The sequence below is a fragment of the Corvus moneduloides genome, chromosome 10, assembly GCF_009650955.1.
Source record: "Corvus moneduloides isolate bCorMon1 chromosome 10, bCorMon1.pri, whole genome shotgun sequence".
Taxonomy (NCBI): domain Eukaryota; kingdom Metazoa; phylum Chordata; class Aves; order Passeriformes; family Corvidae; genus Corvus; species Corvus moneduloides.
In genome coordinates this window covers 1,937,865-1,961,635 of record NC_045485.1, presented here as the reverse complement: position 1 = coordinate 1,961,635, position 23,771 = coordinate 1,937,865, and the positions used below count along the sequence as shown (strand labels likewise).

The 23,771-nt window shown below is 45.7% G+C and overlaps 2 protein-coding genes across 9 annotated transcripts in view; one reads left to right on the top strand and one right to left on the bottom strand.

The window, feature by feature from the left end:
- The first annotated feature begins 4,975 nt into the window (after positions 1–4,975).
- On the top strand, positions 4,976–14,018 carry SFT2D3 (SFT2 domain containing 3). Of its 7 annotated transcripts, none has more exons than XM_032119557.1 (4): positions 4,976–6,458; positions 8,845–9,076; positions 12,285–13,028; positions 13,230–14,018. In XM_032119557.1, the coding sequence occupies exon 1, from the start codon at positions 5,089–5,091 to the stop codon at positions 5,740–5,742; it is 654 nt and encodes a 217-aa protein (XP_031975448.1). In that variant the 5' UTR covers positions 4,976–5,088; the 3' UTR covers positions 5,743–6,458; positions 8,845–9,076; positions 12,285–13,028; positions 13,230–14,018. The 7 variants fall into 7 exon arrangements, with proteins under 7 accessions (XP_031975448.1, XP_031975445.1, XP_031975443.1 ...); XM_032119554.1 differs by having other exon boundaries at positions 4,976–6,900; XM_032119552.1 differs by having other exon boundaries at positions 6,772–13,028.
- WDR33 (WD repeat domain 33) overlaps positions 8,430–23,771 on the bottom strand; it is a 69,761-nt gene continuing 54,419 nt past the window's right edge. Inside the window, exons 16-23 of one of the 2 annotated variants that reach the window (XM_032119545.1) lie at positions 23,598–23,750; positions 22,204–23,250; positions 17,887–17,989; positions 17,141–17,603; positions 13,430–13,596; positions 13,207–13,299; positions 12,264–12,449; positions 8,430–9,735 (exon numbers count right to left, since the gene is read on the bottom strand). In XM_032119545.1, coding sequence (XP_031975436.1) covers positions 9,506–9,735; positions 12,264–12,449; positions 13,207–13,299; positions 13,430–13,596; positions 17,141–17,603; positions 17,887–17,989; positions 22,204–23,250; positions 23,598–23,750 — 2,442 coding nt within the window. In that variant the 3' untranslated portion in view covers positions 8,430–9,505. Of the gene's footprint in view, positions 9,736–12,263; positions 12,450–13,206; positions 13,300–13,429; positions 13,597–14,993; positions 17,042–17,140; positions 17,604–17,886; positions 17,990–22,203; positions 23,251–23,597; positions 23,751–23,771 lie in introns of those variants that run through there. The other variant, XM_032119546.1, reaches the window with a different exon arrangement.

Below are 23,771 nucleotides of genomic sequence, written 5' to 3'. Positions count from 1 at the left end.
TAGGGACACCTATTGGGTATATATAGGATAAGAATCATACTCCATGCACATTGAATATTTTATTGGGAATTAGAGCATGTCTGTATATTCCTTCAAGTATATTTTTGCACTCAGATACTACCACTGACAATCTTCGAAACTTAACCTGTCACGATTTTATATTAATAAAGAGTGTTATTCCATAAACTGTCAGTGTGAATCCTTCCTGGGCACTGGCAGTCACTGGCAGTGGGTAACACCCTCAAATAAAGGAGAAGACCTGCTGAGGGCTCTCCCTTTTGCTGTTAGTGTGTTTCCCTAAGTCAGAAAACCACCCTCCGATCCAGTAGGACTGCTCAGTGAAGGGTACCCCTAACAGGATGCTGACAGACTGATCGGGAACAAGGGTCTTGGCTTTCCTGGGAAGCTGACAGAGAAATTAAACACTAAGGGTCAAGTAAATCTCCCCACACTAAGAGTCAAGAACGCCTCACCTTTTCACATGACACTTGGATTTTCTACACCAGAGGTGTCAGAACAGAAAGCTGAGGCTAGTCTTTACTCAGCAGCCTGTCATGTGCACCTGAAACACTAGGCCTAGCTGCTTTCCTTCCCTTTCTATGGCTCTCTTGCCTTACTTTACACACCGTGCTGCTGCCATGACTTACCTACCCCTCCCTTGCCTTGTGCTGCCTTTCCTCCCTTCCTTGGGTGAGCTTGGTGAATTTAATTGCTTTTCCTACTCTCCAGTTCTATGGGTTAGAGCTGCTGCAGTGTTACAGTGGGAATGCAAAAGCCAAGCTGTTGAGCTTTTTGTCTTGGTACCTTTAGTGTGTGAGCCATCAGTGGTGCCATTCAGGTTTGGCTCCTGACTCTGTGAGACCGAAGGATTACGATGGTACACAGAGCTGAGAAGGAAAGTGCAGACAACAGGGTATGTGCTGCAGTTTGGTGGGTGCAGCTGCAGTTCTGGCCAGCAACAACTTTCTCAGCTGGCACTTCTACGAGCTACGCTTTTGCCAGAGGTTTTCAAGTTTGTAGCTGGACTCCATGAGATAGAAAATATTTACGAGCACGGAGGAGTTCGTTTTGAGTGTGATGCAAGTAAGAATTTGTACTTGGAAAGGGAAGATCAGTGAAATATTTCTGTCCTGACACAGTTCATTTGAGAGCAGTGACGTTTTGAACTCGGATCCGCACTTCGGGTGGTTTAGAGCTAGGCAAGGTGCATTTCCTTCTTTCGCAAGTACACACCGCCATCGTGTGGCGCACTTCATGAGCGCTGACAGCGCCCAGGTAAAGGTCACGCCCCTTCTGTCCTGGCATAGTTGGTGTAGGGGTTCCGTTGTGGATCCTGGCTCTTCGACACTGAAAAAATGTGATCCAGCATAGAGCTGGGAAGGAAGACGAATTCTCTCACTGTTGGCTGTGCAGTTTATAGGCTGCAAAAGAAAAGTGAATTCCAGCACGGCCTCTTTCTTCTCTAGAACCAGTTCATTCCCATAGGAAGGAAAGAGCATAGGCCCAGTGTTTCAGGTGCTGATGAGAGGTGGCCCATAGGAGGCGAAGGCCAGCCAGACCCATCTGTCCTGGTAGCTTTCAACTGAGATTAACGCTTTGATATATTGAATTTTAGAGGTGCATTCGAAATTTCCCTCATAGGCTCCCAGATGAGAATGACAGTTCATTTCCATTGTAAGGAAAGCACATAACCCCGGTGTTTCAGGTGCACTTCCAAGGGGAGGCCAAGCCCAGCCAGACCCACCAGACCCTGGCAGCTTTTGTCTAGGAAGCAATCCAAGGACATTTGCAGTTTTAGGTGGTGGAATCCCAACTTTGGACAGGGGCATGAGGCTGAAAAGGATGGCTCTTTTCCACGGAAAGGAAAACCTGGAGCCCCAGTGTCTCACGAGCAGCTGAGAAGTGGCCCATAGGAGGCCAAGGCCAGCCACATCCATCAGTCCTGGCAGCCTTTGTCTGGGAACAATTCTTAGATGTTCATAGTTTTAGCAGGCAGATTCCCACTTCTGTCACCAGGCACCTGGCCTCAAAGGACAGCTCTTTTCCACAGGAAGGAAAGCCCAGTGCTCTGGGGCAGCTGAGAGCAGCCCCCGGGAGGCCAAGGCCAGTGACACCTGTCAGTCTGGCAGCTTTTGTCTGGGAGTAATCCTTGGATGTACACAATTTTGGGAGGCAGAATTCCAATTTCAGCCATGGAGGCCTGGCCACAAGGGACAGATCTTTTCCACAGGAAGGACAGCCCAGTGTCCGAATGTCTCAGGGCAGCTGAGAGGCATTCCCATGGCCCTGCCTGTTGATCCTGGGAGGCTGACCCCCACCCCCATCACTCTTGGCCCTGCCTATCAATCACTCTGAGTGGATGACTCCACATCTCAATTACTCTTAGTACCACCTGTCAATCCATCTCCTGGGCTGATCCCACCTGTCAATCACTTTTATTCCAGCCTGTCAGTCACTGACAGGCTTATTCTACCTGTCGATCATTCCTGTCCGATCAATGCCCTCACAGAGATCCCATACCCCCTCAGAGTCCTCACAGATCCCCCATTAGCCCTCACAGCCCCCATAGCACTCCAAGCCCCTTTAGCCATCACAGCCACCACAGCCCTCACAGACCCCACTGCCCTCACAGACCAGATAGCTCTAAAAGGCCCCATAGCCCTCACAGTCACCTCAGACCTCATGGCCCCCATAGCACTTACAGACCACAATGCCCAGAGCACCTCTAGCCCTCCGAGACCCCAGGGCCCCAACACTTATCTCAGCCCTCCCACCTCATCTATCTGTCAGAGCCCCTGGAAACCTCACAGACCCCATAAACCCTCACTGGCCTCACAGCCCCCAAAGCCCTAAGAGTACTCAAAGACCCCACAGATCCCATAGCCTTTCAGGCCCCTATAGCACTCAGAGCCCACAGAACCCCAACAGCCATCTAGGTCCCACTGCCCCCAAAGCCTCCATAGCCCTCACAGCCCTGAAGGACATGACAGACCCCACAGCCCTCCAAGCCCCACAGGCGCCCAGACGGCCCTCACAGACCCCACAGCTCTCACAAACTCACGAGCCCTCAGAGCCCATAACTACCACAGAGCTCACACCCCCCACAGCCCTCACTGACACTACAGCCCTCAGAGACATCATACATTACAGACCCCTCTCAGCCCCTAGAGTTCTCACAGCCCCCACAGCCAGCTCCACTCTTACAGACACCACTGACCTCACAGATCCCATAGCCCTCATATTGCTCAAAGCCCAATAGCCAACACTGCCACCACAGAACTCATAGCCCCTATAGCACTCAGACCACACAGCCCCATAGGCCTTCAAAAAAGCCCTGAGAGCCCTAAGAGCCCACAGAGATGCTATACCCCTCCAAGACCTCATAGCTCTCACAGCCCTCTCAGCTCTAACATGTTGGTGATGAGATCAAATGAAAAGAAAAAATCTAAATGTAAAGAAAAAATCTGAGTGTCGGTGATGAAAGCACACTGATACAATGTTGTAGTTTCTGAGCTCCACAGGTGTTGTTTTTCTTCTTCCTTTTTTCCCTTTCTCATGTGAGCTCCTTTTTATTAGTCCATTACAGAAAAACAAATGCGCTCTAATTGGACCCCAGAATCTCTGCTAATTTTGTAACACAAAACATGTCTCAAGCATTCCATTCACATGACTGTCTTCAGCCACAGTAAGTTGCACACATGGTGGGTTTCCACTGAAGTAATTTCTCACAGCATCCCCAGCAAACACGCAGACTGGCAGAGCCTTTAGGGTCAACATTCTCTTGTTCTAATCTCGGTTAAGATGCCAGGCATTCCACACTAACAGATCTCACAGCCAGGAGAGCCCTCAGACACCACAGAGCCATCTCAGTCCTCACTGAGGACCCTACAGGCTCCACAACTGCCCTCACAATCCTCAAACCCCTCACAGCTCTCACAGCCACCAGAGCCCTCATAAGACCTCACAGCTTCCATAGCCCTCGTAGCCCTCTCAGCTCACACAGACCCCATAGCCAGGCGAGCCCTTAGAGATGCCACAGCTCTCACAGACCCAATAACCCTGCACAGACCACAAAGCCCTCAGAGCACTGGAAGATTTCACAGCCCCCATAGCTGTCTAAGCCCCTTTAGCTGTCTAAGCCCTTTTAGCTGCCAAAGACCTCACAAACTCCATTACCCTCCAAGCCCCTGCAGCCCTCACAGCCACCAGAGCCCACACAGCCTTCACAGACCCCACAGCCCTCTGAATCACCACAGACCTCATGGCCCTCATAGCACCCACAGCCCCTGTATCCCTCACAGGCCTCTCAGCTCTAACAGACCCCACAGCTATGAAAGCCCTCACAGCCCCTACAGCTCTTCAAGCCCCCAAACACCTCAGAGCCTTCACAGCCCCCACAGACTTCAAAGCCTCTGCAGCTCTCAGAGCCCCCCAGCCCTAAGAGCCTTCATAGCCCTCTCAGCCATCACAGCACACACAGGCTGCTTAAGCTGCTTTAGCCCCCCCGACCCCCTCAGCCCCAGTATCACTCTAAGCCCCCACAGCCCCATAGCCCTCAGAGCCCCCAAAGACCTCAGAGACCCCTCAGGCCAGTCATCCCTCACAGCCTCCATCGACCTCAAAGCCCTCATAGTCCTCTAGCCCTCACAGAGCCCATAGCCCTTCACAGCCGACACAGCCCTCAGGGACCCCGTAGCCCCAGACATCCCACATAGCCCTCACAGCCCCATATCACGCACAGCCCTCATACCGCAGAACCCTCGCAGTCTCCACAGTTTTCCCAGCCGCCACAGCCCTCAAATATCTCCTTGCCCCCACAGCCCTCTCAGTTCTCCCAGACCTCAGAGCCCTCACAAGCCCCGCAGGACGCTCCCCGCACAGCCCCATCCCTCCTCAGCTGTCACAACCCTCACGATCCCCGCGCACGCGCCTGCGCCTCACGATCCCCCGCGCATGCGCACCCCCCTACGCCCGGCCTGTGGCCGCCTGTTCGGCCGTGCCCCGGATGTGGCTTCTGCCCGGGAAAATGGCGGCGCAGGGGTGGGCGGAGGCAGTGTGGTAGCGCCCGGTGCCGGTGCCATCCCCGCCATGGCGGACCTGGGCCGGCAACTGCACGAGTACCTCGCGCAGTCCAAGGCTGCTACTGCTACCGGCCCCAGCGCGGTCCCCGCACCGCCGGCCGCCGGCGGCTCGCAGGAGGAGGCGGGGGACCGCGGCGGGTTGCGGGCCTGGCTGGGAGCGCTGAACCCGTTCCCGTCGGGCACTCCCCCGGGCGCTCCGGTGTGGCCTTGGGCGGGAGAGGAGGACCCGTGGCTGTTTGGGCTGTCGCGCTGGCAGCGGCTGGCGGGCAGTGGGCTGTGCGTGCTTCTGGCCGCGCTGTGCTTCGGGCTGGCTGGGCTGTGCGTGCCGCTGCTGCTGCTGCGCGCCCGCAAGTTCGCGCTGCTCTGGTCACTCGGCTCGCTCTGTGCGCTGGGCGCTGCCGCGCTCCTGCGCGGGCCCGCCCGGCTGCTGCGGGAGCCCGGCCGCGGCGCGCTGCTGTACCTCGGGGCGCTCTTCGGGACGCTGTACGCCGCGCTGGCGCTGCGCAGCACCGCGCTGACGGCGCTGGGCGCCGCCGCGCAGCTCGGCATCGCCGCCGCCGCACTCCTGGCCGCGCTGCCCGGCGGTGCCGCCGGCCTGCGCCGCCTGGTCGGGCTGCTCCGCGCCGCGGTGTGCGGCCGAGGCAAGACACTACCCTTGTGAGACCGGCCTGGGCTCCGCGGTGAGCCTGGCTCTGCGGCCGCACCGGGGGAGGACCGGCCGCGTCCCCGGGGGAGTCCCTCGCACACGGACTGAGAGCCTCGCGCTGTAGCCAGCCGACTCCGAGACGGGGGACACCGCTTCTCTTCGCTTCCTCCGCGGCCCGTCGCGTTTTTCTCGCCAGTGCTCGAGCAGCAGCAGCAGCAGCAGCAGCGGCCGGGCAGCGCGGAGCGGCCGCGGTGACTCCGAGCTGAACGTGGCCGTGTGCGGGTGTCAGCCTGCCGAGCCGCCCCCGAGCTCGTTATTTGCCTTGCCGCACTGTCGGCTCCATTGCCGTGCTGTCGCATCGCTCCACCTCTGGGAGGGAGCTGGCAGCATCCTACTCGCTACCTCCAGGATGGGACCATGTGGCTGCTGCAGCAGCTGCTTCAGACCGTGAGATCGGAGCCGATGCGGTGTAATTATGGACTCGGCCGTTACAGAGGAGCAGCTGAGGTGCGCAAGGCTGACGGATGCTGAAACACGAAGATGATTTAGCAAAATGTGATCGAGTCTGGGGGAGAACATTCAAAAATTAACTGGTATTACCTCATTTTTGTGCTGACCCCTACACTATGAACACACACTGGTTTTGCTGTCACCTCAAACCAGTGGTGAATATGAAGACTGGCCACTGACCTGCATTTCTCTCTAAAAAGCAGCTTTAAAATAACCATCCAGTAAGTGAAACAAACTTTCCTGGGGCTGTGGGTCACAAACACTGCCCATAATTATAAGGGGAGGGGGTGTTCCTGCATGATGATGAGAGGATGCAAGGTGCTAATGTTAGTTAAGAGCATTGGCATTGGCAGGTACTGCTGCCTTACAGCTGCTGTAAGGGACCAAATCCTCGGGCTTTAAAAGGGTAGCTTCAGCTCTTAGAACCTTACTTTTGTGTATACATATTGCTCTCTGAACTTGGGCAGGAGTTGCTTACTTGTCACAGCCTGACCTTCAAAAATAGATTTGCAAGTAACTGGAGCTCTGCTTCAGTGCAGAAGCTGAGTTGCCTTACGAGGGTGCTGAATTCAGGCTGACAGAGCTGGGTGCTCCAGTTTGGGCCATGTGCTGGACTGCTGCAAGGAAATGGGACAATAGGGCCTCACCTGCACAGAGCCCCAAGTGAGTATCTCACTGAGCATTTGTGCCTCACGGAGAAAATAAAGCCACTGCAATACTTACCTGTTATAACTATTTAGTTTTAACATATTCACCAAATACTTTCCTGAATGAAACCGAAATTGTTAAAGGGGGTACTTTAAGTGTACATAGATTGCTTTAATAAAACTATTTGTGTCCACTTGTCAGTATAGATATTTCACTAATGGTCACGTTTTTCCATTAAGAATGTAGGTCAGAGCTATCAGAATAGCATTAAATTAGCTCTCTTCTTTTTACAATTTCTAAGTTACAGTATTTAAAATTAATTTTATTCATAACAGCAGAATAAAATTAAATCTGAGACAGCCTCTAAACTGACAGGTAGAGCATAAGACCCTATGTGCAGCACTGGTAAAAGAACATGACCTGAGGAATACAGAAGTATATTCCCATTAAATAATTGTGCTCATTTGCCAGCAATAGTGGGTATCATGGTATCACAGACCGGGAAGCTGCTTCTGTCCCTTCTGCTATGCTGTTACCTTCTAAGATTATCAGATCTTCTTAGGACTTTTTGAGCATATGATTGTGAAATACTTCAAAACTCCATTTAAAAAGCTGTCCCTTGAAGAATATTACTTAACACCAAGTACCATAATAGTTTAAGGAATTAACCACTCATCAGAGGAAATACAAGTTGTCTAGATAAAGTTGCGTTTTCTCTTGCTAGGTACACTCAACTTGTTTTGGTAGCGGACTGTGGTTTAATTAAAGCCTAAAGCTCATCCTCTAACTCATATATTCTAAGTATTAGACCTCTTTTAGCCCCTTAAACATATATAGGGCTTGCTAAAAAAAAAGAGGGCAAGCTTTCCTCTTTGCCAATGATTAAATCATTAGTATTTATCATGAAAACTTCAGGACAAATCCTAACTCCCAGGCATACACCCAAAGTCCCTCAGATAGAGCTAAAGAGCATTGTTTTCTCAAGGGAGAAAAGTGTGTCATACCAGATGCATCTCAGCTGTTTCTAGTTAATTCCTTTAAGACCATTCTGTCTCTCTGGAGCCCCATGGCAAGGATTTTATAGGCTAATGATCTGTTACAATTTTCAAATTAAAAACTAAGTAACAAACTGTACTTGTGACTGACTGAACCAAGAGAAAAATTTAAGCATCTGTGCTTTGATGTCTTTAAGTAAGATGGGACATCAGGACTTGACCCAGTCTTTGAGCCAGTCTTTGGTAAACCTGACTGTGTGAGAAGATTCAACAGCTGCCATGTGTTCCTGGGTTGCAGGAGCCTCTAGAACTACATCGTCTCGTCCTGCTTATAACCTGAAATTCAAGGCAGGAGAGAGGGAAGCCTGGTAGTCATTTTTCATTATACATTATATGCTCTACTTTTAATACAGGACCTTCCTGAGAGGTATCTGTAGAAAAGGTACTTACGTGATAAGATTTTCACTGAGGCTTTAGGTATTAAAGGAGCCTTTTGGTAACATAGTGGCTGGAGGTGAATAATATGAATGATTTATGGGGAAAACAAACTCATGGTTCGTAAGCAGCTTTATTATGAAATGTGGGAAATGGGAATAACCCCTCCTCCTCATTTCCCTCCTTTAGTAAAACCAGGTAACAATATCCTAAAGAAAAAGACACTTAAAAAAATGTTATTATGGAAGCAATGAATTGCACTTCAGCAATTAATGCACCAGACTCTGCTGAACACCCATAGCTTTAAACAATGTGTCACACAGCTGCTGTAAAACATACCAATCAAGCTGCTGAACTTTCCTCCTCAATTTCTATAAACAGATGCTGTTTTGAACAAAAATCCGGGACTCGCCTAGGTGAAGTGTAGAACAATATTTGCCGTGATGTCTGTCTTGTGATCCAGGTTATGCAGCTCACACTATGTCTTTGACAACTTGTTCTAAAAGCTGTTCCACTTTTTCTGTTTCAGGATGGCAGACTAGCAAGCAGCGGTGATTGCCTGCATTTCGGAATTTTAACGTCAGCACCATTGTATTCGGTAGACAGCTGTGGCCAAAGGTGAAAATGAAACTTCTCTATACATGATAAACCAAAACTAGGAATCGGCTCTCAGTATTTTAAATGGCTGAGATTTCAGGAGGTAGTAGTGTTGCTCCATCTGAAATGCAACTTTGCCTAAATACAATCCTCTATAGTAATAGGTGAGTAAAGAATCACACACTGTTGATTTTTTGTTAATTTTTGCGCAAATTACATTCTGTATTCATACAAAACCAACGTAACTCTTTGACAAACTGTACATATAGAAACAAGTTTCTGTCTGGAGGTGAACTGAAATCTGTGAAGATGCTCCATGTTCCACAATACTTAAAAAGAAATTCCAGCTCTTGACAAAACAAGAAAGTGAGGGAAATGGGAGGGGAAAGAACAAAACAAAGCTAGCTACAATACTGCAGCTAGAGGCAAATGACTGATTTAGGAAAAGAAAGACCCTTGTTAGGAACTAATGCACATTCAGTTATCCCAGTTAAGAAACCAGGTTCGTGGCATTGCAGGTGACTGAGTCCAGAGTAGCAGTCTATTTAAATATTGTCCCACAAGGACTGGGCATGACCCAGTCAAAGCCTCTTCTATCGGCCTCTTCCACCCCGAGATCCTCCTCTCCGTGACTGGCCAGAGTTCATGTTATTTCCTCTTCCCCAATTACTGCCGCTCCTTCCTCCTCGAGAGGGGTTATTGACTCCCCCGGGGCCTCCGCCAAAGGCTTCATCCCTGTGGAATCCATCGTGGTGGTCTCCATCCAGAGAACTGGACCTCCCAGATTTTGGCGCTCTCTGTGAAGGTCCTGAATTTCCTCGTCCTACAAAGGAAGCACAACCAGTTACTGGTGTCAGTCTGAGCCGTGTCCCTTCTCAGACACGCCGTGTATTGAGCTGGTTCTGCTGTGGTGTTACCATTCACAAACCAGCTGTAGCTGAGACCTGCAATTTTATACCTCCTCCCTCAATACAATTTTCTTACACAGATTTAGTGTCTCCATTACAGTTCAGAAGACAGACAACAATCAAGCAGTTCCTTGGGAATTAAAGGAGCTTACAATTGATACCGTCAGCAGTCACTGGACTGAAATCAGAATAGTGATAGCTTGTTCTCCACACTGCCAGTTCTTGTCCTTTAAGAGCCACTATCTGTGGTTCTCTCTGTTTTTATTGCATAATACTTTTTTTTAATCCTAAACAACAACATTGCACTGTTGACAGATTGATACAGTTGAGGCTGATGGTGAAGATCATGAGTAACATTACTGTTTCATTCCATTTTTTGCTAAAAATAATGGAAAAATGCTTTATTTTACTACTAACCAGGAACAAAAACTACTCAAGCTCTTACTGCCAGGAATAGAATTTCCTAATTCTCACATACCTTTTTGGTTTTGATATGTAAAAGAACATTAAAAAAACCCAACCCAATTCATTAGCCTAAAATGAGAAGCAGTATTTTGAAAAAACAAAATCAGTGGTAATCTTGTTTTATGGACACATACTACAGCTAAATTCAGATATTTTTGCTGCACTTTAGCAAGAGTGATTTTTGTTGACTTTGGTTGGTTCCATGTAAAACAGTCACCAAATTGTTTCACAGAAACATTAATGAAGTTTTAGTCTTCAAATGACTTTACCAATACAACTGAAGGTGACATAGCCCACATATGAAAAAGTATTGTTCATTGTTTGTTTATCAGGCTTTCTGCCATCATTCTAAACTTTGTTTAGCACATGATGAGTTAATTACCACACTTCTTGTGCCTGGACAACCATTGTTTTGACTTCAATAAAGAATCTGAGAGAGTTATCACAATCATTACTGAAGCTGGAGAAGGAATCCTTACAGATTTGATAGATGCTGGCTAAATTGAGAAATACAGCAGATGGATATGGAAGGAAAAATACTGGTAGAGAAGTTTATCAGCAGAGTTTTATTCAAAACATCAGTGAAGGAATGATAAAACCTGCTGTTAATGCTACACTGGGAACAGAGTCCACACAGAGGAGGAGTGACGCGGAGTTAAAACTGAATGAGCTTCAGAACAATGGTAAGGGAAGTGGGATGGGATTCAGTGGCATCAGAGACAAAGCTGTGCAGTCTAACTGCAGGCTACCAGCTCAGCATCTGGAAGCAAATGAGAAGGACCTTTGTCACTGGTCACTACCTGACAGTGGGTAGTCAATGTGAGGACATTAAAGAAAGACAATATTTACAAAAGAGAACAGAAGTCCTGAGATTTGTAAGAAATAGGATCAAGAACTGGTGTGACACTAGTAGGACGGTGGAAGTGCCATACCCAGCAAAAGGCTCTGAACCAGCTACTGACTCCAAAAGAATGTGTTTTGTGGGTTACAGTAGCATGTGACCACTTAGAGGAAACTGTAACACCCGGAACTATTGGGAAAGAATGGAGAAAGTGGAACAAATCCAAGAGAACTGTAGAAATCCATGGTTACACCATATCTTAAATAGTGTGTGCAATTCCTAGTTACCTCATTTAATTTAGGAAAGGATGATTTAAAACTCAAAATAGCACATACAGAGTAACAAGGATAGTGAAAGATACAACTTCTAGAAAGAATAAATAGATCAGAGCTCTGACTTGGAGAAGAGCTGGTTCAGGCTGGAAGTGGTGGAGTTCAGTGCAATCAGAGTGGCATTCAGAAATAACAGGAACCAACATTCAATTTAATTACAACACAAGACATCAAGTTAAATTAGTGAATGATAAGCATAAATCAAGAGAAAAACTTTTTCCCTCCTTGTTTTTTAAAGCATAGTCTACTGCAATTAAGTTTTAGAGGTCTGTCCATGGATGTTGTGTATATCAGAAGTCTATATGAGTCTTAAAGCAATTACAGAAGTACACAAAAGGTAACTAAAAAGCCATTAAATATAAAAATAATATTTTAGCAAGGTCCCAAACTACAGATCTTCATAGGTTTAGAGAACTCTTCAGAGACATATCACTACACAGGATCAATGTTCTTCTATTTGAGTTAAAGGATAACATCATAAGCATGAATATTAACAAGTAACTATTCTGAAAATGAGAAAAAAATGGTCTTAATGAGTTTTCCAGCTGGAGTAACAGGGAAGCAAAAACTAACTGCTTTTGAACAGGTCAGTAAAGAAGGGGATTCTGTTACACTGGAGACAAGATTTGGATTTGGTGTTCAAAAATCCCTCTGTTCTTATGTTCCTGTAAGACTGGTCTTTAACTTCCCAGCTGGTAAAACCAGCTCAGCTTTAGCCCTTCTGAACAGAGAAGTTCTGGATAAACCTAATGCTGAAAACACATGCCAGTGTTACTTAAGGGTTTCAATCAAAGGGGCTTTTTACCTTTGCCCCTCTCCTCTGGAGGTCCACCTGGAGCATCCATGTCTCTGTGGTCAGAGGTTCCCGGTCCATCGTGCCAGGGACGTTTCCGTGGTGGCAGTGAGGCCATGTCCATGCCCTGGAGTGAAGAAGAACGTTCTCTGTTGGCTGGAGAGTGCCCATCGTGAGGAGGGTGATCTGGACGAGGACCTGTGCATGAAAACAAAGGATAAGTAATGTTCATTGGATCATTATTCCTCATTTTTGGAGGCAGCCACATAAATTTACAAACTGCCCACACTATTTGGCACCCATTTTGAAGTTAAAATTATGTAAAGCTTCTCCTCCGTCCCATTTTTTAGTAAAAAAGCTAAAGGTAAAACAGATTTTAAAGACGATGGGAAAGAAAAGTGTGGCAGATGTAAAGTGTTCTTTTCAGTATAAAATACTTTCATGTATTTTAGAGACAATCACATCTTCATTTTTTCATGTGTTGTTTGTGCTTTTTTTTCCATTCTACAGCTCTGTCTTGCCCCATATGGGGTTGCCTCTAGTAACACAAATGCTGATATAAGCTGTCAGACATTACAGCTGAAAAGATACCAACCAAGAGAAGGATTACTGTTGGCATTAATATACTTCTTAAAAAAACCCCCATGACATGTGATTCAGTCATCCAGAGGTGACAACTGCCCAGGCAGTTCAGGACTATACAAGAACGCAACTGAAGATCAAGGCTTTGAGGCCACAATCCCTTTTGTTCAGTAGGACAGTTGTATTTAGAGCCAGGTAAATTCTGTATAGTTCTTTTTTCCTAAATTTAGAAGACCATAGAACTGCATTTGGCTTTTCTCCTGGTAAAATACTGGTAACAAACATATGAGGTACGGGAAAAAGACATGATTTTTAAAGTATTTTTTTAAGTGATTCTATTGTAGAAGTCTATAAACCTCACCAAAGGTTTTACCTGGTTCTCTGTTTCCATCCCAGGATTCTGGTTTCCGCCCTCCTTCAAAGCGTGGAAATTCATCTGGAGTAGGAAGCAAACCCTTCCGAGCTCCTGAGCAGTAAGAGAAGCAGGGAACAGGAGTGAGAAGAGACATTGTATTCATGAAAATAATGTCATCTGCCCAAGAAATGCCTTTCCTTCCTCATCCTTGCATTTCCGTGTGGAAGACCGGTCCCCTCACCTCTTAGAGCACCTCGACCTCGCCCCCGAGCACCATGGTCCCTTCCTCTGGAGTTTTCATCTGGAGAGTCAAAAGCATCATCTGGCCCAAAATCTTCAGGGCCAGGAAAGCCATCTCTGCCCCTGGGTCCCCGGCCCTCGTGTCTCGAGGGTCCTCCTCTTCGGAAGCTACAAGAAAGAACATGATACAAATGTGGTTTTTAGGCATAATTGAGTCAGTTTCAGTTTAATTATCAACTAATTTCTGAACTGTTCCACTTAATGCTGCAGCACATACAGTTACTAGAACATGATTTGTAGGTGGGAAAGTGCTCATTTCTGCCTTTGAGCACTTTGATAGTAAGCTTTGTAATTTTCCTCTCATATTTCCTTCCACTGATTATGTTGGCTTTTCATACAAGAAAAAGATTGTTAAACATACTGCATTCATTTAATGAAAAGGTGGGAAAAACAATTGATGAGTGATGATAGATATAAGGTGAGGTAAGGCAAGGAAAAGTATAAGTGAATTCCCCTTAACTCTGATGGTCTTACATTCCCCTTCTCTTTTTTTCCATTCCATTTCCATGATAAAACAAACTGAAAACATAGAAGCAATGAGAGTCATGGCTATAACAAAACATTACAGGATCTCATTCCTATTAATTCTATGATTCTTTTGCCAGACAATTCTCCTTTTCATTCCATTCTTCAAAGTTTACAGTTTTAGCAAATGCATTTAGATTGCCTTTGGATCTGTAGGCACAGTGATGGCTGAACAGTGCACAGTGGCATTCTGCAACCTGAAGAGCAGTAATGAATTTTGTGTTGCAAAATGTAATTATGACACTGAAGTTGATAATTGCTGTCTAGTAAGTACCAATGGCATCTCCAGGAATTTGGTACGATTGGCTTCTGCACTGCATCTTAACTGAGTACAGCTCCTCCAGCGCCGCACTGGGGGACTTGGACAGCTCTTCAAAGAGGAGAATGGCTCTTCCTGAGCTGTCAGTGCCACGTCAGGTAAGCCTGCAGCTGGCTGTGTGAATAACTAGTAGTTTTGTTCCTGCCATAAGCACTTTAAACACCTGGAGCGTTTGCCAAGCACAGCCCTGCTCTGTGAGGACTGCGCTCCAAAGGACGCTTGTCTCAGTCACAGCCCAGCTGAGGTGTTCAGGTGGTGCAGGCACATGGTGCCGAGTCCCCACCATGCCACCCCACGCTACTCTGCCCACCCTCAGTGCCAGCACACAGTGTGGAGCACTCCTTGCCCAGTCACAGATGCCTCCCACCTCCCCGCTGTTCCCAGTTCCATACTGGCCAGACTGGGAGCACCACAATATTCCCATGATGTTGGCTGTGTGCAGCATCCCCTTCCCCAGCTCATTAACGACACAGTGCATCCTATTACAAGCAAAACTTTAGATACTTTTATTTAGAATTTTAACAACATTAACCTTTTAATTACAAATTTAAATATTTTAACAGTAGTCATAACACAATACAATGTTTTTAAACTTTTACATTGTTTTTAATAAAAAACAATAGGTCTGTCTCCACCTCCCAGAAAACAAACACAATACAGAGAGGAGGCTGCTGTGCCTGTACAGGTACAACAGTGGATGGAGGAGTGCTGTGTATGGACCATGAACCATTTACATTAACCTGGATGGTTTGGGAAAAGAAACTCAACAGTTTCAGGTACAAATGGTTCAAATAATCACAGAGCAATATTGTTTAGCCTTGAAACAGCACAGTCCTCTAGAGGTTTCTTAGAGGGGCTCCCACTTTAATACTGATATGGTGTGATTCGACTTGGAAATTATCAAGATTTTCAACACAAGGCCCCGGGGCTGCAGGAACAGGGCCTTTCCTATGTCTTCCAGGCAACTTAAGGACACAGTTGAGCTTTGAAATCTACGATACCTACGCCTGACATAGCCACAGCTCCCAATATTGTGTTATGGATATCCTTATTTGCCTTTTCATATCAGTCACACATAAAACCCTGCCTTGCATCGGGTTCAGTTCCTGTTTGACTGCTCTCACATCTTCTTCCCCGAGGCCTAGGACCTTACTGTACACAACTACACACTGTGCAGATTAGCAGGCAGGAAGAGGCAGGTCTCTGCAGTAGAAGCATCATGTGGATATGCACAGGTAGAGTAAGAACAGGACAGGGATGAAAAGGATGGGAAATTAGAGAGAAACACACATACACACATTTGCCTCTCATGCTTGATCAAACCAGTTACAATCTCAATTTCAAACCAAGTCAGCTGAACGAGTGGTTGGGTTTAAGTCCACCACAGCATCTGCAGTAAATGGCACCTAGTTCACCTTCATTCCAAGAAAATCATCAAATTTACAAGCACAATGAGCCTTTTAGGGCCCTGTGCCATTTCATTTCAAGCTCTCTGGGCAAACACTTGTACTCTGATAAATAGAATACTCTTAACTCTTAGTTCAAAAGTCAGGTTTACAGGTCACAAGGTTCTTGTTTCCCTTCCTGAAACTTTTCAAGAATCAGGACCATAATAAAATATTTTCCAGTCCCTAAGCATTTTCAATATAAGATCTGAAAATCTCTACTAAGCTTCTAAAAGTCTTGTCTGCTAAACTGCTTTTAGAGTTCTGTGATGCAGACCATTGGACCACTGGACCATCCAACTGGATTCTCTCTGGCTTTACTTTTTAAAAATGGCTTTAATTGTTACCTTCTTTTAGTTACTGTTCATTTCTTTTCATACTCTTCACACAAAAGGAAGTTACATCTTACAGAGCTAGGCAGAAAATAGCTAAAAGAAGAGCTGTATAGATGCAAAGTAAAAGGAATGTAAGAAAATGATTAAAAAGGCAACTAAAACACACAAAATTCACATTATGTGGAGACCACAGCATATTTGTACAAGCACATGTTCTTATACATAGAGACTTGGTGGTCAGTGAGAGGCTTAGACCTTGGAGGCCAAATTTCACTTAATCAAACTAGCATAAATCTGGAGCAATTTTGCTGACAGTTAATCTCGGAGACAGCACTAATTCCTCCATATTTACATTGGTAACTAAAAGCAAATTTATGCCTTTGTGATTTATTCCGAGATTGTGAGCAATGACAAGGACATTGCTGTAAATCAGATTAATTTTGAGTTCTTCACTTGGCATTAAGAAATTAGTCAGAAAGAGAAATAAAATTCCTACAAGCAAACGCATGAAAAAATAGTCTCGACAGTCCAACAGATGCTGTAACTCTGTCCCTTCCATCTGGCAGTCAGATCACTGTTCCTGCTCCTTACAAGGGCATTGCATCTCATCCTACAGTCTCTACAGTCATGCTGTAGTTTGTGACTGGAGACAGAATCTCAAAATCCACTTCTAGTGTTCAAAAGTTTGTCACTTTAACCTTTAAGTCTCCTCTCAATTTTCGTCAAAACGGTCTCAGATCTTCATCCTGTGTCACTGGATCTTCTCTACAAACTTTCCCCCTTCTCTTTACTTACTGTTTAAAGACACGGAAGCTGCTGTGTACAATGACCATTTTTCAAGTTTTCTTCTATTACTGAATGATTTTTATGGACTCTATACTCAGGTATATTAGAGTTTTCATTTCCTTATTGGTTTCCAGTTTATAAATCTGAAACAGATAGACTCCTTAATAAAAAGGAAACCAGGAATAAAAGAGTTCCCTCCATTTACCCTTTAACCCAAGAAAGAGAAATAGATTTATTCTTACCTCTCATCCCGCCTTCCTCGGAAGCGTGCATCCTCAGGATCCCGTGGATATCTGTCATCTGAAGGTCTCCGTCCTTCCCAAGCACCAGGAGGCCCACGGTTTGAACCACCTCCTTCAAATTCCCTGTGATCAGGAGGAAAGGGAGGCCCAGGTCCACCCCGTCTCCATTTCTCATCTTGCAATGGTGGGCCTCCTCTCCCCTCGAATTCTCGTAACCGATGGCCAAATCTCTTATCGGGATGGAAGTCATCACGGAAGTCGTCTGGTCGATCAAAGTCATCATGGAAATCGGGGTGAGGTCCCCGTCTGTCTGGCATGCCCCTGCTGTCTCTGCCATCACTCCAGTCCTGGCCCCCTCGGAACAGGCCCCTCTCTGGCCCATGCTCGGGGCCACCACTATTCTGCTCGTGCCGTCTGTCCGACAGCGGGCCCAGGTGATGGTTTGGTGGACCACGGGCATCACCTTGAGGGCAAAAGAAATCACAGCAGGTTTCTGTAACAATTTCTAGATCACTTTAGGATGCTCTAGTTCATACAGTTCTAGAAAGCATATGGAATAAATTTCACATTAAACAATACTTCTGGGAAAATTTTTCCTGTCTATTCCAGCCCACATCAATGGAAGCTTTTCTCTCAGCCAAGGCCCTGCATTGTGCTCCAGCCATTTCTGTCTGGGTGCACTGCACTGGGACAGCCCCTCCTTGAGGGGACTGACTCCCAGGAGAACAGACAATATATTTAATTACCTTTATTAAGACCAGGTCCTTGGTTGTGAGGGCCCAGACGACCTTGTCCTCCTTGCTGCCCCAGGCCTGGTATCAGTGGAGGAGGACCCGGGTTCTGTCCATCCTGTGAGCATGTAAGAAGAAAAGCCACGTGAATTGTGAGTAATGTGTGAGTAATTAATAATTTTTGTAAGAGTGCAAAACATTTTTCTTCCATAAAGTCTGCATCTGCACAGGCTGTACAATAGAAACATCTCATGTTCCAATGGTTTCAGCCTCAGTTTTCAGACATTCACATCAGTAAATGCTTCAGTCCCTGAGAAACACGCCATTTTATAGGAAACAGCACTTCAAGTATTCACATTTTACCTGTTACAACCAAAGATGATAAAGCTCATATTCTTCCTGAGTATGAATATTCTATAAGAATGTATTGAATTTATTGAGTATTCAATACAAATATTCTATTCCTCTAGATGAGGAAAATGTGTAAATTTGTTTGAAAAATATCACGTACTGATTTACAGGCAGTGAAAGAGCTTCACAGACCAGAGACTTCATTTGGAAATGAACAAAAAAGAGAAACTATATGTACAAAAATAATTACCAAGAATGTTGGGATGGGAGAGAAAACATCAGGGCCGTACAGGAACCTCTTCTCTAAACCTCTAAGTTGTTAACATGGAAATAACGAGTTACATTTTTAACATGATGGCAAAGTTCATTTTTCTTCGTTTCAGGATAAAAAAAAGTGCTAACCCCCAGCTAAGCACCATGAAACAAGCGAGTTTTCAGCACTGACAGGGCTAAAGCTAGGAGCCACAGTCCCTCCTTTCTGAAGCAGAAGCAGTAGGGTGGGCAGAGGTTTGTGTGCTTCGTGTCATCCCAAAGAAAAAAAAATAAAGTATGTAAGTGTCTTCTGGTATTTTTTCTCATTTTTTGGGTGAATTTTAAAGGATAAAATAATGCTCTTTAAATTCAGCTGCTGTCACAGACTCATGAAAGACTTCTACAGGCACCACATTTACACTGGACCTGCTGTGGTGACACTGGTTGGAAAACTGTGTTCAGACAATGGTCTGATTCTGCCTTTAGACAGCACAGGCCTGACAAAAAGTCATCACCTGGGGTTTGTGCTTGACTGGAACCGAAAAGGGGCATGTACAGAATTTACACTGTAGCTATAAAATCCAACAATAAAAATATGAACCAGACAGAGCTGAAACCTGCAGGATTGCTATACAAAATCTTCTACTGACATGACCAAAAAACCAATACCTCCCCAAACCCTTACTAGAAACCCCTAAACATGTAATTTTTTCCTAGACATGTCCAGTATGGAAGATTTAGACTTGGCCCTCACACTGACTTGTTAAAACCCTTCCAGACTGCAGGCAGTCTGGAAATACTTAAAGACCTGTGTATTCCAGCACACCACCAGGTCATAATTACACTGCTTAACTTCTCCATGAATCAAAGTTAAATAATTTTAATGCTCTAAATTTATTTTGGAGAAACACTACCTTTTTTTTTTTTAATGGCTGCAGAGAAGCAGGAAGTTTATTTGTGCATTTCTCCCATCATATCTTGAAATATCGTTTTAAATTAGAAACTTATATTCAACTGCAATGTAGGTGATAAACACAAGAAAGCTCACAAATATATACCACAAACATCATATTTGCATTGAGTAATTTTGTAAGAATGTTGGGAAAATAAGCAAAGTAAAAGATCTGGCTTAATGCCCATTAAAAAAACCTCCAAAAATCCCCCGAAATACTTTCCTAGTGATGGAATGTTGACTTGAGTCCAGAACAAATCCATCCTCTGACCAGGTAAGAGCCAGCTATCACAGCGATTCTGCTGTTCCTGACCAAAACCTTGCTGGAGTTCCAGGATTTCCCAAATATTTAGCAGATGCTTACTTAAAATAAATTTTATGGAACTTCTTCCATTTATGGAAGTGTTTAACCAAAGCAACAGTTTTTAGCACTCAGTAAATAACTCTCCTTAGCAGAAACCTTTATTACAAACAAACCATGCTTTGCCAAGCGGGGAACACAGAGCCCTAACTCTGCATTTTCATATTTTTGTTTCAAAATTCATTCCAGGCCTCAAACTGGGCTTGAAACTGGAAAATATGCAGAGCTCAGAAAGAGGTATTTTACTAAAAGCTGGAAATGGCCTTGTGTATCCCAGCAAACCTCTGCTTCCAGTGTACAGGTGGTGCAGGTAACAGTGATACCTTACATGGAGACTAACCCTTACAATTATCTATAATGTTCTGTATTCATGTCACAAGCCTTTGATAAAGCAGATGTTCACACACTTCTGCTACTGAAAAGGAAGACAAGTGATTTGTACAAGTTTACAGAAGAAAAAGGCCAAATTCAGAACACAAAACAAACTAAAGTCTATTGTTTTTAAAAACAATCACAGAGGGGGCCTTTTTAAACAAGAACTACTGCTATATTCATATTACGGAGAAGCAAAATGGAGCAAAACCTGACATTATGAATTTTAAAACAGTTAAGTTTTAAAACCCATTATCATACTAAAGGTGCACAAGGAAGGATGATTTAAAATACCTCACTATTTCATTTTTTAGTATCTGTAAAAGCCTTTAAGATAGCAGTATTCATTGAAAATAACCAGCCACCTGCCAAAAGCACCCTACTGAATTCCAAACAGCGTCAGTGGCAAGGGCAGACAAAGACAGCGCTCCACAAACATGGTAATTATTCTCAAAGAAAAATGAGTCTCCCTGGGACAGCAAAAAGAAACACCTCTGCTGGTTTAAGTTATATAGTTGGGGAACCAACACCCATTTGTGTAACTTGGATGTTTTTGAAATCTCAGCAACAGCAGCACATTAACAGCCTTCTGGAGGGAATTATTGATTTGCAAGGAAAAAATATCAAATAAGCCCACGATTTGTAGGCTACTCTGCTTCAATCTGAAAAGGAATCCCTGAACTAAAGCTCCTTTGAATATTCAGTTCCTCATTGTGATTGGTACTGGACTACACACGAAGTACTCTACATTTCTAAAGCTTTGACTGAAACTATTGAGTGCAGGTCTAAAAGAGACAATTCTGGTTAAAAAACACCACACTTTTTTTTTTTTTTTAATTAAGTAGATTTTTTTCCAAAGTTCCCTTTCAAAATTCACCTAGCACTGAAGACAATTGAGACAAAGCACAGAACTGGTGCTATCCAGCTAGGAGCTTATGAGAGGCAATAACCACCAAGAGCTCTGGGAGATGTGTAGTAGAGCAGAAAATGGAATGGGTAAACAGGCTGCAGCTGGTGCCAAACCAGACTTCCCAAAGCCTGACTTGACTCCCGTGGAATCAACTGGTGTGTCTATAAGCAGCACTGCCCAGTATTCCAGGCCAGCTATGTGTGATATCTTGCTGAGCTGGTGAACCCTCCTGGAGCTGATGCTGAGGCAGCAGGGCATGGGGACAGCTCCCTGCTGTCAGCACACATCCAGGGCCTGCTCAGCACTTCCAGCTCAGTGCTCACCCCACTAGACCCGGGTCAGTCCTACACAAACCCATCCCATAACTGTGCTTCCTCTCCTGCTCCTCGGTAAATGGCGCGCTGAGGAGTTAACACTGGACAACGCTGTCTCTGAACTCGTGCCCTGGGAAGTAGAGGTGGCTAGAGGCAGGAAACAGGACAGCTGTGTCCCTCTGTGCTCCTCTGCTCTTAGAGTGAACTCTTAAGTGCAACCAGACCTAAGCTGATTCCAGGTGTGTCAGCATCTATGATAAATTCATCCCATAGTTCAGATTAACTACTCTGGACAACTGAGAGTTGGCAGTACCTTGCTTTAATTAATACATATGAGTTTTCTTATGTTCAGTTTCTTTAAATTCAACTTTTATTAGTGCTAGTAGTGCTTGTCTGCTCCCCAGGAAATACCCCACTTAAGAAAGTTCAGTGTCTCTAAATTAAAAAAAGGAAAAAAAAAAGAAAAGGCAAAAAAAAAGGAGTTTCTCTTAAGGTTACACATTTTCATAGCAGACTGGTTTCTGTACTAGTATTCCCAATAATCCCTTTTCCACAGTTACCTGCCATAGAATCATGAATAGTTTGGCTTGGAAGTGACCTTAAAGATCACCTATTTCCAATCCCCTGCCATGGGCAGGGACACCTTCTGCTGTTTCCAAGCTACATAACCCTTTTTATTATCACTTCAGTTTTCCTGAGGCCTCAGTCCTCCAAGGAATACCCAACCTCCATTCTCTCAGCTCCTGCTGTGCATTCCTACTGCACAAGTTATCATTCCCACGTTCTTAAAACTCCCCTTGTTACGAAGACCACCACATACCTGATTGAATGGGGGACGAGGCCCGTCACCCAACAGAGGTGTTTTCTGCTGCTGGAAGGGCAGAGGGCCCTGGGAAGGGTGCGGCCCCCTCGAAGGGTTCGGCTGTCCCTGAGGTCCTTGCATGTTTCCTTGAGGCCCCACCAAAGAGCCTTGTGGAGGTCCCTGCTGGCCCTGTGGACCAGGTGGCCCACGCATTTCTTGTGGCGGTCCCAGCATTGTACCTTGAGGCGGGGGTCCCTGAAGGCCCCGCATCTCCTGGGGGCCATGTCCTAGTAAACCACTTTGCATATGAGGACCTCTCATTTCTTGTGGATGACCCATCATCATTCCTTGTGGATTAGGTCCCTGGTTATCTCTGGGTCCTGGTGGACCCTGCATCCCTCTTGGATTAAGTCCCATCAAAGGCCCTTGAGATATAGGGCCCTGCATCCCTTGAGATCCCGGAGCTCCTTGCATGCCGTGAGGAAGGGGTCCTTGCATTCCTCGTGGACCAGGTGGCCCCTGCATTCCTTGACCTCCAGGGGGACCCTGAGGACCCAAGTGACCTTGTGGGCCAGGTGGGCCCTGTGGTCCTAAATGAGTCTGAGACCCAGGCAGGCCCTGTGGTCCCAAGTGTCCCTGTGGGCCAGCATTACCCTGTGGACCTGGGGGCCCCATTGGCCCATGAGGGCCCGGATGTCTCTGCATTCCTTGATGTCCGTGTAAATCCTGAGGCCGTGGCATTCCTTGTGGGGGCCCTTGGGGGCCTGGAGGTCCTTGTGGTCCCATGAACCCTTGTGGACCTCCAGCTCCTTGGTGTAATGGACCTTGAGGTCCTATTTGTCCTTGGGGTCCTGGAGGTCTGAACTGTCCTTGTGGACCAGGAGGTCCCATCTGAGGCATATTCATTGGCATCTGCTGAGGTGGAAGTGGCTGCTGAAACCCTTGAGGCATCTGTGACATTGGGCCTTGCCCTGGGAAAGGCTGAGGTCCATGGAGAGATCCTCCTGGGGGTGGTGGCTGCACTTGCTCAGCTTGCTTTTGTGCAAGTCTCTCAATCTTCAATTGCTGTCCGAAAAAGAAACCCAGAAAATTAACTAAGCACAGAAGTATGTTACAACTAAAAATCAGAAGCACTCATCCCATTTCACAGGAGTTTAAGAATTCTTTCCTTGTAATTAACAGAAATAACTAACTAAAGACAAATTACTAACCAAAGAGACCCACAGATCAGTACTGGCAAACTGAGATGTGGGGGCCTCACTGAGGGTTTCACACAATCACGCATTAAGTGCAATATTCTGTCAATTAGATGTCTTTTTGTAAAAAGGTGAAAACAGCCAAACAGGTGAAAGTGCCACAGGAAGCTGCTCACTTTAAAGCAAACTTGTTAATAACTGTGTTTCCACGCATACCTCCAAGAGTTGTGGGTTTGTGTACTGAAGTGCTGCCATTTCCTGCTCAATCTCTGCCTGTGATTTCTTTTTCTCCTCCAGCTTAATATCCTCCTTTCTATCATTCAATGGCTCAGGTGGGGGAGGCAAAGGAACTTTATTTTGCATCCATGCCTATAAAGATTAGGAAACACA